Below are 15,999 nucleotides of genomic sequence, written 5' to 3' on the forward strand. Positions count from 1 at the left end.
GTTGCGGGCCTAGCTTGCCTGGGAAATTATAGATGTTTTTATGCAAATGCAAGAAGTGTTCAAAGTAGAATTGGTGAGTTGGAATGTTTAGTGTTGGGAGAAAACATAGACATTGTGGGAATTTCAGAAACTTGGAATGAGGAGAATCAGTGGGACATGGTGATTCCTGGATATAAGTTATATCGAAAGGATATATCTAGGAAAGGATATATCTAGGAAAGGCACAAACAGGCATAAGAAAAGGCCTGCATGGTTAACAAACAAAGTAATGGAAGCTGTAAAAGGTAAGAAGAACTCCTATAAGCGGTGGAAAACCAGTCCAAGTGAGATTAGTAAAAGGGAACACAGGCTGTGGCAAATCAAATGCAAGACTGTGATCAGGCAGGCAAAAAGGGACTATGAGGAGCATATTGCAAAAACCATAAGGACCAACAATAAAAATTTCTTCAAATATATTAGAAGTAGGAAACCAGCCAGGGAGGCAGTGGGGCCCTTGGATGACCATGGGGTAAAAGGATTACTGAAGGAGGATAGGGAAATGGCTGAGAAGCTGAATGCATTTTTTGCCTCCGTCTTCACAACTTTTTGCCCACCCCAGAACCACTAATTTTGGAAGGGGTGTTGAAAGACCTGAGTCAGATTGAGGTGACAAAAGAGGAGGTCCTACAACTGATAGACAAATTAAAAACTAATAAGTCACCGGGTCCGGATGGCATACATCCAAGAGTTCTGAAAGAACTCAAAGTTGAACTTGTGGATCTTTTGACAAAAATCTGTAATCTTTCATTGAAATCTGCCTCCGTTCCTGAGGACTGGAAGGTAGCAAATGTCACCCCCATCTTTAAAAAGGGTTCCAGAGGAGATCCGGGAAATTACAGGCCAGTCAGTCTGACTTCAATACCGGGAAAGTCGGTAGAAACCATTATCAAGGACAGAATGAGTAGGCACATTGATGAACACGGGTTATTGAGGAAGACTCAGCATGGGTTCTGTAAGGGAAGATCTTGCCTCACTAACCTGTTACATTTCTTTGAGGGGGTGAACAAACATGTGGACAAAGGAGACCCGATAGATGTTGTTTACCTTGACTTCCAGAAAGCTTTTGATAAAGTTCCTCATCAAAGGCTCCTTAGAAAGCTTGAGAGTCATGGAGTAAAAGGACAGGTCCTCTTGTGGATCAAAAACTGGCTGAGTAATAGGAAGCAGAGAGTGAGTATAAATGGGCAGTCTTCACAATGGAGGACGGTAAGCAGTGGGGTGCCGCAGGGCTCGGTACTGGGTTCCATGCTCTTTAACTTGTTCATAAATGATTTAGAGTTGGGAGTGAGCAGTGAAGTGGCCAAGTTTGCGGATGACACTAAATTGTTCAGGGGGGTGAAAACCAGAGAGGATTGTGAGGAACTCCAAAGGAACCTGTTGAGGCTGGGTGAGTGGGCGTCAATGTGGCAGATGCAGTTCAGTGTGGCCAAGTGCAAAGTAATGCACATAGGGAAGAATCCCAGCTACAAATACAAGTTGATGGGGTGTGAACTGGCAGAGACTGACCAAGAGAGAGATCTTGGGGTCGTGGTAGATAACTCACTGAAAATGTCAACAGTGTGCGATTGCAATAAAAAAGGCCAACGCCATGCTGGGAATTATTAGGAAGGGAACTGAAAACAAATCAGCCAGTATTATAATGCTCCTGTATAAATCGATGGTGCGGTCTCATTTGGAATACTGTGTGCAATTCTGGTCACCGCACCTCAAAAAGAATATTATACCATTGGAAGAAGTCCAGAAAAGGGCAACTAGAATGATTAAAGGATTGGAACACTTTCCCTATGAAGAAAAGTTAAAATGCTTGGGGCTCTTTAGCTTGGATAAGCATCGATTGTAGGGTGACATGATAGAGGTTTACAAGATAATGCACGGGATGGAGAAAGTAGAGAAAGAAGTACTTTTCTCCCTTTCTCACAATACAAGAACTCGTGGGCATTTGATGAAATTGCTGAGCAGTCAGGTTAAAACAGATAAAAGGAAGTACTTCTTCATCCAAAGGGTGATTAACATGTGGAATTCACTGCCACAGGAGGTGGTGGCGGCTACAAGCATAGATAGCTTCAAGAAGGGGTTAGATAAAAATATGAAGCAGAGGTCCATCAGTGGCTATTAGCCACAGTGTGTATATATATGTGTGTGTGTGTGTGTGTGTGTGTGACACAGGGTGTTGGACTGGATGGGCCATTGGCCTGATCCAACATGGGTTCTCTTATGTTCTTATGTAAAGCATTGTGCCTGGCTCAGCATGAACCTTTGAGAATCTACACATGATTTTGAAAGAATGTCTTTGAAATTTTTATTCCTGATAGCTGTTGAAAGTTTTGCATTTAATTTACAGACACAGAGAACGAACACAGCACATCCTTTCAAAATATCCCCTTGGTGTATTTTGATCTTACTCTTAATTTAAGGAGCTCAGGTCCTGTGTATGGTTCTCCCTTCCCCATTTTGTCCTCACAACAACCCTATTAGGTATGCAGATTCTTCTGGAGGAGAGTGACTGGTTCAAGGTCATCCAGTAAGCTTCAAAGAATTGTGGGGATTTGAGACCAGGACTGGTTTCACACTGATTTGATTTGATTGTCAATTTATTCTGCCGATGTTCAGTACAAATCAAAAGCAAAAACTATTCAATAAAACATTTAAGAATAAAATTGATCTAAATATAACAGGAATATATCTAAGATTTAACATTTAAAATTGATCTGCGAAATTGACATGATATTATTTATTTATTTATTTTGGTTCACTTATATTCCGCCCTTTCCCAGACGGGCTCAGGGTGGATCAAACACCTATATCCTGTTGTGAAATAATCCGCTTCAGTCTCAACCGTTTCCGGGCTATTAAACAGCTGCTGCTGAAGCAGCAGGATCCTGGCAGTGGCCAGTGGTTGCCCATTCACACTGCTAGCCCAGCTCAACCACGGACCCGCTGTGGAAAGGGTTGTCTTTTTTTAAAAGGCCCCTGTGTGTGCCTGTTAATTGAAGAAGTACACAAGTGCTCCTCGGAGAGGAGTTAGGGGGAAACACCCCCCCCCGACCTTGCACAATCACATAGCTTTTCTGTTTATGAGACACCCCGGGGCATCAGACAGCAGCCGATTATGCAACTGACATCCAATTCAGGGGGATGCTACTGGGAAAATCCAGATAGCTTTTTGATTTGGAAAGGAGGCGTCTGGAGATGCGGTGAGTATGGGTGCGGCTCAGAGGCCAGATGTGCTTGTGTGATCATGCACTTTTAATCTGAATGAGAGGTGGGGCAAATCTCCAGTGTCATGGGTGCCGGGGACCCTGCAGAGGAAGGTGAGTCTGCAGAAGAAACTGTGCCCCTGCCACCTGCACCAGTGCCCCTGCCTCCTGCTGGAGAAGATCCCAGCCCCCCTGCCTCGCCCTCTCGGGTGGTGCATGTGTGTGACCGCCTCCGTCAGGACCTCAGGGATCGGAGGAGGGTGGCACGCTCACAAGCAAGACGCTCCCTGAGCCCTGAGTTTTGAGAGGATTCTGGTCCTTCTAAGAGCAAGGATGCTTGAGTTGTAACAGGATCCTGGCTGCCTCTCTGAGCCAGCAATTAGCCCAAATGGGCAACAGCCAGCAGAGGGCTATATAGCCGTAGGCTCTGGGAGGAGGCTTTGTGGAAGCAACTAGTCATCTCCCTGACGTTCTAGCATCCACTCCGGATTGACTTTGGTTTCTGGACTCCCTGACTTTGGCTTGTGACTTCTGGACTCCCTGACCTCGGCTTCTGGACCTCGGACCTGTGATACTTGTACAGTGATTCGGATTTGGCGCCTCGGACCCTCCTGCTTACTGGCTACAGACCTCGGACTGCCCCTGGACTTTGCCTGACCAGGCCCCAGCCGTGACAGATTGCTTCCACCCGACAAACACCGACTCCACAGGATGGATGCTGAAGCAAGTGAAACCACAGGACTACTGGCTGCACTCCAAGCCCAGGTACAGCAGCTAACACAGGCAGTGGTGCACTTGCAGCAACAACCTGCGGCCAGTGCTCCAGCCAAGTGCCCAGTTCCCCCACCTGACAGATTTGGGGGTGCCGTGGAAGAATTTCCTGCTTTCCTAGCACAGTGTCGGCTGTACTTCGAACTGAGAGCACGGGACTTCCTCGATGACAAAACGAAGGTGTGTTTCATCATCAGTCTGTTAAAGGGACAGGCGGCCAAATGGGCCACAACCTTGCTGGTTGCATCCTCTCCCCTACTGATTAATTACCAGGGGTTTGAGGCCCACCTGTCTGCTGCCTTCTCAAACCCAGTCCAAGCAGCCACAGCCAACCGGAAGATCAGGGCGCTGAAACAAGGCAACTCCTCGGTGGCTCAATATGCCACCGAATTCAAGCTCCTGGCCCAAGACTTGGCATGGAATGAGGCTACCCAGATGGACCAGTTTACCGAGGGGTTGGCAGAGGAAGTCCTGGATGAACTGGCCAGGGTACAGCAACCACCCACGCTCCAACAACTTATCACCCTCTGCCTCCGCATCGATGGCCGCCTGGAAAGTCGCCGCCAAGCCAGGACCAGAGGGCGCCAGCTGCCTGCGCCGTGCCACTTGGCTCCTCGCCCATCCCCAGCTAGTACCAGCACCGAGGATGAGCCTATGTGGCTTGGAGCTGCTCGACCCCGCCTGACCCCAGAGGAAAAGACCAGACGCCGCACACAGAATCTGTGCCTCTACTGCGGCACGGCAGGCCACTATGCCTCTGGCTGCCCTGGTAAGCATTGGATACCCGGACCTCCGCTGCCACCGCTGCCAAAAGGGCAGCCCCAGGCGTAAGTGGACCCCACAGCCTGGGGCGACTAGCTGGGTCCTCTGAACAGCGGGCTGATACCCCGGGGCCGTTCCTGCTACCAGTCAAACTCCGTCTGCCTGACGAACGCTGGCTGTTCGTGTATGCCATGCTGGACTCGGGAGCGGCCCACTGTTTCATAGATGACACCTTCGTAAAGCAGCACCAGATCCCGGTGCAGACAAAAGAGATTCCGACGCTGGTGGAGGCCATTGACGGGTGCCTCCTCCGTTCTGGGCCCGTCACCCAGGAGACCTGTCCCATCACCTTCCACGTCCAGCAGCACCAAGAACAGCTGCAGTTTAATGTCGCCCGCATGCCTCGCTTCCCGCTGATTCTGGGCCTTTCCTGGCTGCAGCTGCACAACCCCATCGTGGACTGGGCCCAGCAGGAACTATGTTTCCGAGACCCATGTCCTCATCTGACTCCTCCCACCACTCTAGCAGCCGGCATCCCGAGTGGTGGTCCTCCGCTCCCTCAGAAGTATGCGGATTTCGCCGATGTCTTCGAAGAGACAGGAGCGGATCAGCTTCCCCCTCACTGGCCCTATGACTGTGCCATTGACTTGGTACCTGGGGCACCACTCCCGGTGGGGCATCTGTACCCTATGTCGGAGCCTGAGTTGGCAGCTCTGCGAGACTTCCTGGACAAGAACCTGAAACGCGGATTCATCCGACCCTCGACCTCTCCCCTGTCTGCTCCAGTCCTCTTCGTGAAGAAGAAAAGTGGGGAGCTCCGGTTGTGCAATGATTACCGGGCCCTGAACAAGATCACCATCCGCGACCGGTACCCTCTACCACTGATCCCTGAACTCTTGGATTGCTTAAAGGGGGCCCAAATCTACACCAAGCCGGATCTCCGTGGAGCGTACAATTTGGTGCGCATACGGCCCGGAGACGAGTGGAAGACCGCGTTTGGGACCCGATACGGGCAGTACGAGCACCTGGTGATGCCCTTCGGATTGACCAACGCCCTCTCTGTCTTCCAGAGGTTCATGAATGACATCTTCCGGGACCTGCTCGACCGCTTCGCAATCATATACCTAGATGACACCCTAATTTACTCCCGTGATCCTGCCCAGCACGCCGAGCACGTCCGCCAGGTCCTGCAGCGCCTACGGACCCATGGCCTCTACGCCAAGCTGGAGAAGTGCGACTTCGACCTGCGCTCTGTCGAGTTCCTCGGTCACATTGTGTCACCGCAGGGGATCCTCATGGACCCAAAAAAAGTGGAAGCGGTCCTGACCTGGCAGGCTCCTCAGAATCGCAAAGACCTGCAGCGATTCCTTGGTTTTGCCAACTACTATAGGCAATTCATCCCGGCCTATGCATCCCTGACAACACCCCTGACACAACTACTCCACCCCAAAGAACCCTTCCGCTGGTCCCCAGAGGCCGATAACGCCTTCTCCACCCTGAAGACCCGCTTTGCCACCGGGCCACTCCTGAGATACCATGACCCCCAGCTTCCCTTTACAGTGGAAGCTGATGCCTCCAACGTGGCCCTGGGAGGAGTGCTGTCCCAGCGCGAGGAGCCGTCTCAGCCACTCCAGCCCTGCGCCTATTACTCACGCCAGCTTACTGCTGCGGAGAGGAACTATACCATCTGGGAGAGGGAGTTGCTCACGATCAAGGCGGCTTTTGAGGTTTGGAGGCATTACCTCGAAGGGGCTCGCCACCCTGTTCAAGTGCTCACTGATCACCGGAACTTAGAGCACCTCCAGACCACCCGCCGTCTCAACCAGCGCCAGATCCGATGGTCCCTCTTCTTCTCCCGCTTTGACTTCCGGATCTCCTACATCCCCTATACCCAGAACCGGAAAGCAGACGCGCTCTCCCGGAAATCGGAATACGCCCCTGCTTCAACTGAGACCGCGCCCGCTGCTCCCATCCTGCCACCCTCAGTGTTTGCAGCCACTTCCACTTCACCCACACTCGTGGAGGACATTCGTGCTAGCCAGGCCAACGATCCCTGGGTCCAGCAACACCTCCAGGCACACCAAGATGACTCGGCAGGCGAGTTCACGACTCGAGGCGGCCTCTTGCTACACCGCGAAAGCCTCTATGTGCCGCCCGGGCCCTTGCGGGCAGAAGTGCTACGCCTGACCCACGACTCATTACCCGCTGGGCACTTTGGACAGCATAAGACCACCCACTTGCTGACGCGAGAATTCTGGTGGCCACAAGTTCGCTCCGATGTTGACCGTTATGTCAGCTCCTGTGACATCTGCCGACAGGCCAAAGACGTCCCGGCCAAACCCTCGGGGTTGTTACAGCCCTTGTCCACACCCTCAGGACCCTGGGATACCATCTCGATGGATTTCATCACGGAACTTCCACGATCCAAGTGTCAGACTTGCATCTTGGTGGTCGTCGACCTATTTACCAAGATGGCCCACTTCATTCCATGCCCGAAACTTCCCACAACTCAGGAGACAGCCCAGCTCTACCTGCAACACATCTTTCGTCTGCACGGACTCCCAGCCCACCTGATCTCAGACCAGGGCCCCCAGTTCTCCTCTCGGTTCTGGCAAGCCCTCCATTTCAGCCTAGGGACTCGAGTGCACCTGTCCTCAGCCTACCACCCACAGACAGATGGTCAGAGCGCACCAATGCCACGCTAGAGCAATATCTCCGCTGTTACACCTGCTACCAGCAGGACGACTGGACCACTCTGTTGCCTCTAGCGGAGTTTGCATACAACAACGCGGTCCATTCCTCGACCCAAATGACCCCGTTTGCTGCAACCTACGGGTATCACCCTCGGTTCTTCCCGGCAATCCTGCCACCCACGAATGTCCCCGCTGTCGAAGCCTACCTGCAAGAACTCCGCGCCAGCCAAGACTTGCTCTGAGAGCAGCTACAGCGGGCCAAGGAAGCCTATAAACTGGCTGCGGACCGGAAGAGGCAGGAAGGCCCCCCAATCCAGCCGGGGGATCAGGTGTGGCTCTCAACTCGCTACCTGCGCCGGCCTGGTCGGTCTCACAAGCTGGATGCGCGGTTCATTGGACCCTACCCCGTCATAGAATAAACCCCGTTGCCTTCAGGCTCCAGTTGCCACCCCACCTCCGCATTCACCCCGTGTTCCATCGCTCCCTCCTTGTTCCAGCTGCACCCCCTGACCCAGCTCGTCCTCCTTGCCCACCGCCGCCACCATCAGTGTTGGTGGATGATGAAGAGGAATACGAGGTGCGCCAGATCCTGGACTCCCGGTACCATCGTGGAGGCCTCCAGTACCTTGTGGACTGGGAGGGATACGGCCCAGAAGACCAGTCTTGGGAGCCCGTGGACAATCTTCATGCCCCGGACTTGGTGCAACGGTTCCACAACGACCACCCCGACCTCCCAGGCCCCTTGACGGAGGGGGGCCCTGGGGGAGGGGATAGTGTCATGGGTGCCGGGGACCCTGCAGAGGAAGGTGAGCCTGCAGAAGAAACTGTGCCCCTGCCACCTGCACCAGTGCCCCTGCCTCCTGCTGGAGAAGATCCCAGCCCCCCTGCCTCGCCCTCTCGGGTGGTGCGTGTGCGTGACCGCCTCTGTCAGGACCTCAGGGATCGGAGGAGGGCGGCACGCTCACAAGCAAGACGCTCCCTGAGCCCTGAGTTTTGAGAGGATTCTGGCCCTTCTAAGAGCAAGGATGCTTGAGTTGTAACAGGATCCTGGCTGCCTCTCTGAGCCAGCAATTAGCCCAAATGGGCAACAGCCAGCAGAGGGCTATATAGCTGTAGGCTCTGGGAGGAGGCTTTGTGGAAGCAACTAGTCATCTCTCTGATGTTCTAGCATCCACTCCGGCTTGACTTTGGTTTCTGGACTCCCTGACTTTGGCTTGTGACTTCTGGACTCCCTGACCTCAGCTTCTGGACCTCGGACCTGCGATACTTGTATAGTGATTCGGATTTGGCGCCTCGGACCCTCCTGCTTACTGGCTACAGACCTCAGACTGCCCCTGGGCTTTGCCTGACCCGGCCCCAGCCGTGACATCCTGTGTGAAACCACCCCAGATCTCCCAGAGCCTAGTCAGGCACTCTAACAACTACCCATACTGTCCCTGTGTGTTACTAGTTCCAGTGAAAGAATATATTTCACATGGAATACTGAGAACCAAGACTTTAAATTTGTTAATGTACCATGAACACATGAGTCAGAATGGTGGATTCCAACATTCTATTAATGTTACTTTGCTACTGGCGTAAGAGTAAAAGCAACAACAGCACACACAGGAAGTTTGTGAATATGCAGAACTTCAATTATATTGCTCCTCTAATTAGTCATATGCACACCATGCAATCACAAACAAAGGCTATCATGCAGCCATGTGACAGCTGCTGATGGACTAGTGCATAGTGAACATGGGGACAATATAGACTGCAGGTTCTACAACATGATTAACAGCTGGTTCTTGAAAAGCTGTCCAAAGATGGTCCTTAATGGGCAACTTGGAGATCCACTTTCCCTAATGTACAGTGAAAAGACATCGAAACTCCCCCTTTTTTCTCACAGAACATGGACTGAAGTCAGTATCTATATTAGTTCATGTGGTCTATTGGAACCATCTCCTACCATGGAAATCACAGAGTCTATTACACAGTGGCTCATTTTAGTGTGCAAAAGGCCTTCAATAGAACTTAATTATGAGGTTAGGAACACAGATGTAGCCTAAGGACTTGTCTTTGTTTTCATCAATATATGATCAATAACACTTTCCATGTAATAATTCATTATTTATAGAGCAACAAAGCATTGCTGTGTTGACTGGTTCAGAGCTGAGGGCTACTGCAAAATGGGGGTATTAAAGAAAATGTAGGTTGCATGTGTTATCTCAGCAACTGAAGCAGTTAAAGTTTTATCGGCCAATTTTTAAAACAACTTAAAATACATCTTGAAGAAATGCATGTAAAATGATAATTTGGATCTGATTCTTTCCCCCCACATTTTAAAATTTTAAATTACATATTTATTTCACACAAAATGTGGGGAAAGGCTGGTGATTTATACAAAAAAGGGGCTGTCCATTCATGTATACAAAAATCTTTAAGAGGCTTCATGAAAGTCACATTGAAATAAAATTAAGTAACAGGATCACTTTTTTTTCTTACAAGAACTAAAAGCCTTTACATAAGCTTCACAAAATTCCTTTTCCTGGTCTAAAGGTCAGCCTTAATAGATCTCTTCATTCTACTGTCCCTTTTTTCTTATTGCCCCATATCAAGTTGTCCATAAGCAACAAAAGAAGTATCATTATCCAATAAGGAATAAATGAAGTCTCAGAAGCAAAAGCAAGACAGAAGAGCTTCATGCTAACCCTGGAATTCAAATTTTAAAAAATCCTAAAACATTGCAATTAAAAATCCTTAAGGAGAAAAACCAAATGTTAATTTATAAAAGTTAATATTAAATAATCTGTAAAAGCCATTTTAACCAATCAATTCGTATTTTTAAATATATGTGGGCCATCAGAGATCTTTTAAAACACAATCCTAATATACAGCATGAAAATCCAGCACCATTGGAGTCATACATAAGCATCTATAATTTTAATAGTGAACAAAACTAGCTATAGGAAGGTTTAAAGGTTTCTGAATAATGCAGATGTTGCCCAGAACTAGAATTCAGCCAGTTAACCTGTGCTAGTCAATCCACAACTTATGTAACCAATGAACCACATTACAAGGAGTTCCATAGCAACAGGTTTTATTCACCCTGAGTCCTAGCTAAAACTCATGCAAACTCTGCTGAAGCTATGCGTCTAAATAGTCATTAAAGCTGTACTCTCGAAAGCTTGCAGCTGCCACCTAATCACATATCTATTTAATTCCATTGGCAACGGATTCAAGCAGCCTTATAGCACAGTAGGAAATCCATGTTCATTGTCCAAAGCACATGAACAGCACTCAGCCACTCTACCATTTAAGCCAATGTCTTTGGTTAGGCATGCCTGGATTCATTTAGGGTACCTTCACAGAGCATTCTAAGGAAATATAGAAGTCTATGTGAAAACCTGAAAGAATTACTTTGATGTTCTGACTTAAATTTTTAGAATGCACTGTGTTACAACTACTGCTAATTTCTTGATTAAAGGATGGCATGCCACATCTATACAAAGAACATAGGAAGGCATTTGTTCTTAACATGCAACAAAGAAACATTAATTATTAAAAGCCAATTTAATGCACTATTCTGGAAGATAGACGAGCAGCTGCATTATGAAGTGCATTACAACGTTTGAAGTTTCCAAGAGTAAGTTTGTTATCCAAAAACTGTATGGCAAATATTTCTCAATATGTCTGAAATGGTACCAAGTATCCATTACAGTTTTTCACTTAGTTATAAGATATGTCTTCACTGACTAAGACAAAAAATAAAGGAAACTAAACCATTATTATCAAGAAATTTGATCCAAGAAAACACAGGTACTTACGCTGAGAACAGTCACTACCAATCCAGCCAGGGTAACATTGACAAGACCGGTCAATTGGATTACAAGTCCCATTGTTGGTGCATGTGCAAATTCCTGCACAGTTCTTCCCAAATCTGCCACTGGGACAGACTGCAAAAATCAAATGTTTGAATTCATCAGTTTTGCATTCTTAAAAAGGTTTTTTTGTTTTACTTAAAATATTGGTATATTTGGGAAATACCCACTCAATGATGGAGGATTGGTCATGATTACAGGTGACAGGCAGAAGGGTAGCTTTCCTTCCTTCTTCCCAGTTGCCTTTATTCTAACTTCCTTTCCTCAAGACCAGTGGTGACCAAACTTGCTTAATGTAAGAGCCACATAGAATAAATATGAGATGTTTGAGAGCCACAAGACATGTACAATATTATACATGTCTTTATTAAAACTCTTGATAATTTCTTTGTACAGAAAGATAAAATACATATGTATGAACTTTATAACATGACCATGCTAGAAGGAGACTTCTAAAAAAAAGCTGGGAATAACAGGACCCATAAAACCAGCACAGGGAAAGGTTAGGGAATTATTTTTGGCACCAGTGGTAGAAGGAAAAGCACATAAATCACAGACCACTGTTTGCATCATTATGCATGTTTCTTTGCCTTGACATGAACATTAGTAAATACATCCTATAAGAGCTATGAAACTAAGGGGGAACCCTGGGTCATCCTCTAATTCTGTCCTTCCTTCCAGTGGCTCCAGTGGCTCTTGCATTCTCTTTCCCTCCTCTAGGTCTCTGAGCAACCTCTGTGGTGGTGGTGAAGAGCTTGCAAGTCTGCCTATTTCTTCCCCCTCCTTCCCTGCTTTACACACAACAGAAATAGTCACCTACCTATAGGTCAGTGCTCAGAGGCTGACTGAGGTCCTGATGCTTAGCATGCTTACTTGAGAGTAAGCCTACATTAAGTTCCTCCTGGACCTTTGGGAGCTGCACAATTTATGTGAAAGAGCCACATGTGGGTCCCAAGCTGCAGTCTGGCCACCCCAGCTCTAGACCTTGCTTGTACCATTTCAAATAGTCCTTTCCAGTTTTTTCAGACTCCACTATTTTTTCTTCCACCTTTATTAAACTCCTCTACTGACCATGCCACACCTTCACTTCCTCTCCCGATGCTTCTTCCTCATTTCCTTCCCTAGGTAATCTGCTTCCATCAACATGCTTTTCTTTGGATGTCTATCTACTTTGCCCCTTATCAAGCTTTTGCCTCCAGCCTTGCATCCTTCCCTTCCCCTTTAACCCTTCTCAGCTATATCATGTTCTTATGGTTATGTCCCTGTGATCATACAACTGACTTATGGGCAGGCACATCATTGCATAAATGAACAGATTTTGTATATTGTTTTATTGTAATGTAACCTATGTCCACCATGTCTGGCTTTTATACTGGATATCACTCAGCAGTTGCTAGTAGGCTGTCTTGGATACTGAGCAATTTTTAATTTATCCTTTGATCCACAGGTTTGTTGCAGATTGTGATGGAATGTTTCATTAGTTAGTTAATTAAAAACATTTTTATCCCACTTAGGACCTTTTATACAAATAGCTAAAATGACATTAAAATCAGTTTTAAAACCATACACACACACAGGTAATCTATAGCAGTAATCTACAGTAGAAGTTAAAACAAAAATAGGAAGGAAGATCAGTAAGGGAACACCAAATGAAACAAAAATGTCTTCACCAATGGGCAGAATACAATAAGATTCCCTGGAGATGGAACTCCCTGAAGAGGCACAGTTTTGGTGCCTTGGCTGAGAAGGCTCTTTCTCAGGGTGCCACCTATCTAGCTTGGGAGCACCTGAAGTAGGGCTCCCAAAGATTACTATAATGGGGGGAAGAAGAAGAAGAAGAAGAAGAAGAAGAAGAAGAAGAAGAAGAAGAAGAAGAAGAAGAAGAAGAAGAAGAAGAAGAAGAAGAAGAAGAAGAAGAAGAAGAAGAAGAAGAAGAAGAAGAAGAAGAAGAAGAAGAAGAAGAAGAAGAAGAAGAAGAAGAAGAAGAAGAAGAAGAAGAAGAAGAAGAAGAAGAAGAAGAAGAAGAAGAAGAAGAAGAAGATGATGATGATGATGATGATGATGATGATGATGATGATGATGATGATGATGATGATGATGATGATTTTGGATTTATATCCCGCCCTATACTCTAAATCTCAGAGCGGTCACAATCTCTTCTACCTTCCACCCCCCTCCAACAAACACCCTGTGCGGTAGGTGGGGCTGAGAGTGCTTTTACAGCAGCTGCCCTTTCAAGGACAGCTTCTATGAAAGCTATGGCTGACTCAAGGCCATCTCAGCAGGTGCAAGTGGAGGAGTGGGGAATCAAACCCAGTTCTCCCAGATAAGAGTCCGCGCACTTAACCACTACACCAAACTGGCTCTCTGGCAGGTTCATATGGTAACACACGGTCCTTAACATATACTGTTCCCTGCCATGTAGAGTTTTAAAGGTCAACAGCAGCATCATGAATTGACCCTGGAAAAAAAACTGGAGTCGGTGTAAATGGAACAAGACTGGAGTGATATGGTCCCTGTGACCCACTCTGTTTAGCCTTCTCTACTCTTCCAGCCATTCTTCAAGGGCAGCCACACACAGAATACACTGCAGTAATCTAACCTAGAAGTAACCAAGGCATGCACCAGAGTGCAAGATCTTTTTTACCCAGGAAAGCCACAGATAGATCACCAGCTAAAACTGGTAGAAGAAACTCCTGGACACCACTTCCACCTGCTTATGTATCTGGAGGTCCTAATAATTTATGTAGCTGAAAGAACAGTGACATGTTTGGAGTTACCTCTGGATGGTACTCTTGTGGTTTTGTCTTCTGTGAGTCTTAAAGGCCACGGATTTTAAGGGATAATTTCTCTGAAGTGATATCAGCTTCCATTATTTTTCCACACCTACCCAAATCTGCAAAATGACTCAGAGGGTGGCCAAATGATCACATTCACAGACCAGTGGAACATTGTCTTGCTAGCTGATAGAGTACAATGCCCAAATATAAGTATTAAACTTTTAAAAGTATGCTCTTATTTTTAAATCCATATTCAGACAAAATACTGTTATAGATTATTATTTAGTGCTCTGGCACTTGTACAATTATGGAAGATTTATAACAAATATGCATACTGCTCAACAAGAATTCTCCCTTCTCTTTCCTTGTGAAGCTTAAACGTGACTGTGATAGACTGTCAAAGGTTAATGCCTTATAGAGTCTGAGAACCTCTGAGTGACAGCTGAAGGAGAGACAGTTAAGCACTAACTGTGGACTGGGAAGGAAGCTAAGAGAGTAAATGGATCAAGGGGGATCCTCATTCATGCCAAAAAAGAGAAATAGCTTCTAGTAAAGAGAAGTGATCACTGCCCAGTCAAGAAGGAAAATAGCTTCTAGAAAAGAGGAGTAATCCCTGGTCTGGATATAAAAAAGGATTTGGGGAACTTGGTTGTTTGTTCTTGCCTTCTAAACTTGCTGTCTGTGAAACTCAGAAACTTATGCTTGAGTGTTTAAGCAGAAACTGAAAAGAAAGTGGCTCTCTTCACTTTCCATCTGACAGTGTGATTTATAAAAGAGGTAATGATAATGATGATACTACAACTATTAATAAGACTGCAATATGATCTGTACCTTCATTGCAAAGGGCTCCTGTGAAACCAGGTAAGCAGTCACAAAGTCCAGTCACGTGGTGGCACGGACCACTGCTGTGCACACACTGGGGGCATGCCTGGCTACAGCGATGGCCATAAAATCCAGGGGAGCAAACTGAAAACAGAAAGATGTTATTGTTTTTTTCTTTCATTCATACCCAGCCAAGACAAACCTAGTACAGTTGCTTTGGATTCACTTATCTGTTTTTATGAGTCAGGGAGACTTCTCACAGAACATCTGAGAATACTTAAATTATGCAAACATAGTACTTAAATAAGCAGATTTATTTATACACAGTACATAGCACTGAAATAAATAGATTAATTTTGAAAGCTTGATATGTATGGAATATAAGCAGCTTGATATGTATGGGATATAATTTAAAAACCAAAACAAACCCTAGTGAGATATGGAAGTATTATCTAAAGAAGTTTATCTAAAATTGTCTTGTTACAATTTTATCCTCCCCATCATTATACCATCACCATTGTTGTGATATTTGCAAAGCAATGTAAATTTCTCCTTTATAGCTGAACTGCTCCGAATCATTACAGCCTGTCAGCTTCCAACAGAATACCAGCATAATATCCTTTTCCCAATCTGAGGACACTTGAAGTGCAAGATGGATAGCCATCTGTCTGTAACAGTAGAAAAAAGCAAGAGTTCAGTAGCGCCTTAAAGACTAACAAAATCTGTGGTAGGATATGAGCTTTCATGAGTCACAGCCTACGTCTTCAGATATCTGTTATATGAAGAAGTGAGCAGTGACTCATGAAAGTTCATACCCTACCACAAATCTTGTTAGTCTTTAATGTACTACTGAACTCTTACTCTTTTCTACTCAAAGTGCAGACAGTGCAGAATATGCTACTGCCTGCTTCTGTTCAACTGATGACTTAAAAAACAAAAGCATTCCAATTCATTTTTATGCCAAGTATACTAATTCCCTCTTCCTCATAGATACATAACCATTTGCACTGGCAGAAAAAGAAAAGGGCTGGTAAGTAGAATTTCTTTCTTTACATCTCGAACCTGTCTTTTCTTT

General features: G+C 46.4%; 1 protein-coding gene across 1 annotated transcript in view; it reads right to left on the bottom strand.

Moving 5' to 3' along the window:
• Positions 1-15,999, bottom strand: part of LOC132590490 (multiple epidermal growth factor-like domains protein 10) — a 164,585-nt gene that overhangs the window by 22,598 nt on the left and 125,988 nt on the right. The window contains exons 14-15 of the mRNA XM_060263397.1: positions 14,934-15,068; positions 11,269-11,397 (exon numbers count right to left, since the gene is read on the bottom strand). Of these exons, the coding sequence (XP_060119380.1) occupies positions 11,269-11,397; positions 14,934-15,068 (264 nt within the window). The remainder of the gene's footprint in view (positions 1-11,268; positions 11,398-14,933; positions 15,069-15,999) is intronic.

The sequence above is a fragment of the Heteronotia binoei genome, unplaced genomic scaffold (genome assembly GCF_032191835.1).
Source record: "Heteronotia binoei isolate CCM8104 ecotype False Entrance Well unplaced genomic scaffold, APGP_CSIRO_Hbin_v1 ptg000047l___fragment_1, whole genome shotgun sequence".
Classification (NCBI taxonomy): domain Eukaryota; kingdom Metazoa; phylum Chordata; class Lepidosauria; order Squamata; family Gekkonidae; genus Heteronotia; species Heteronotia binoei.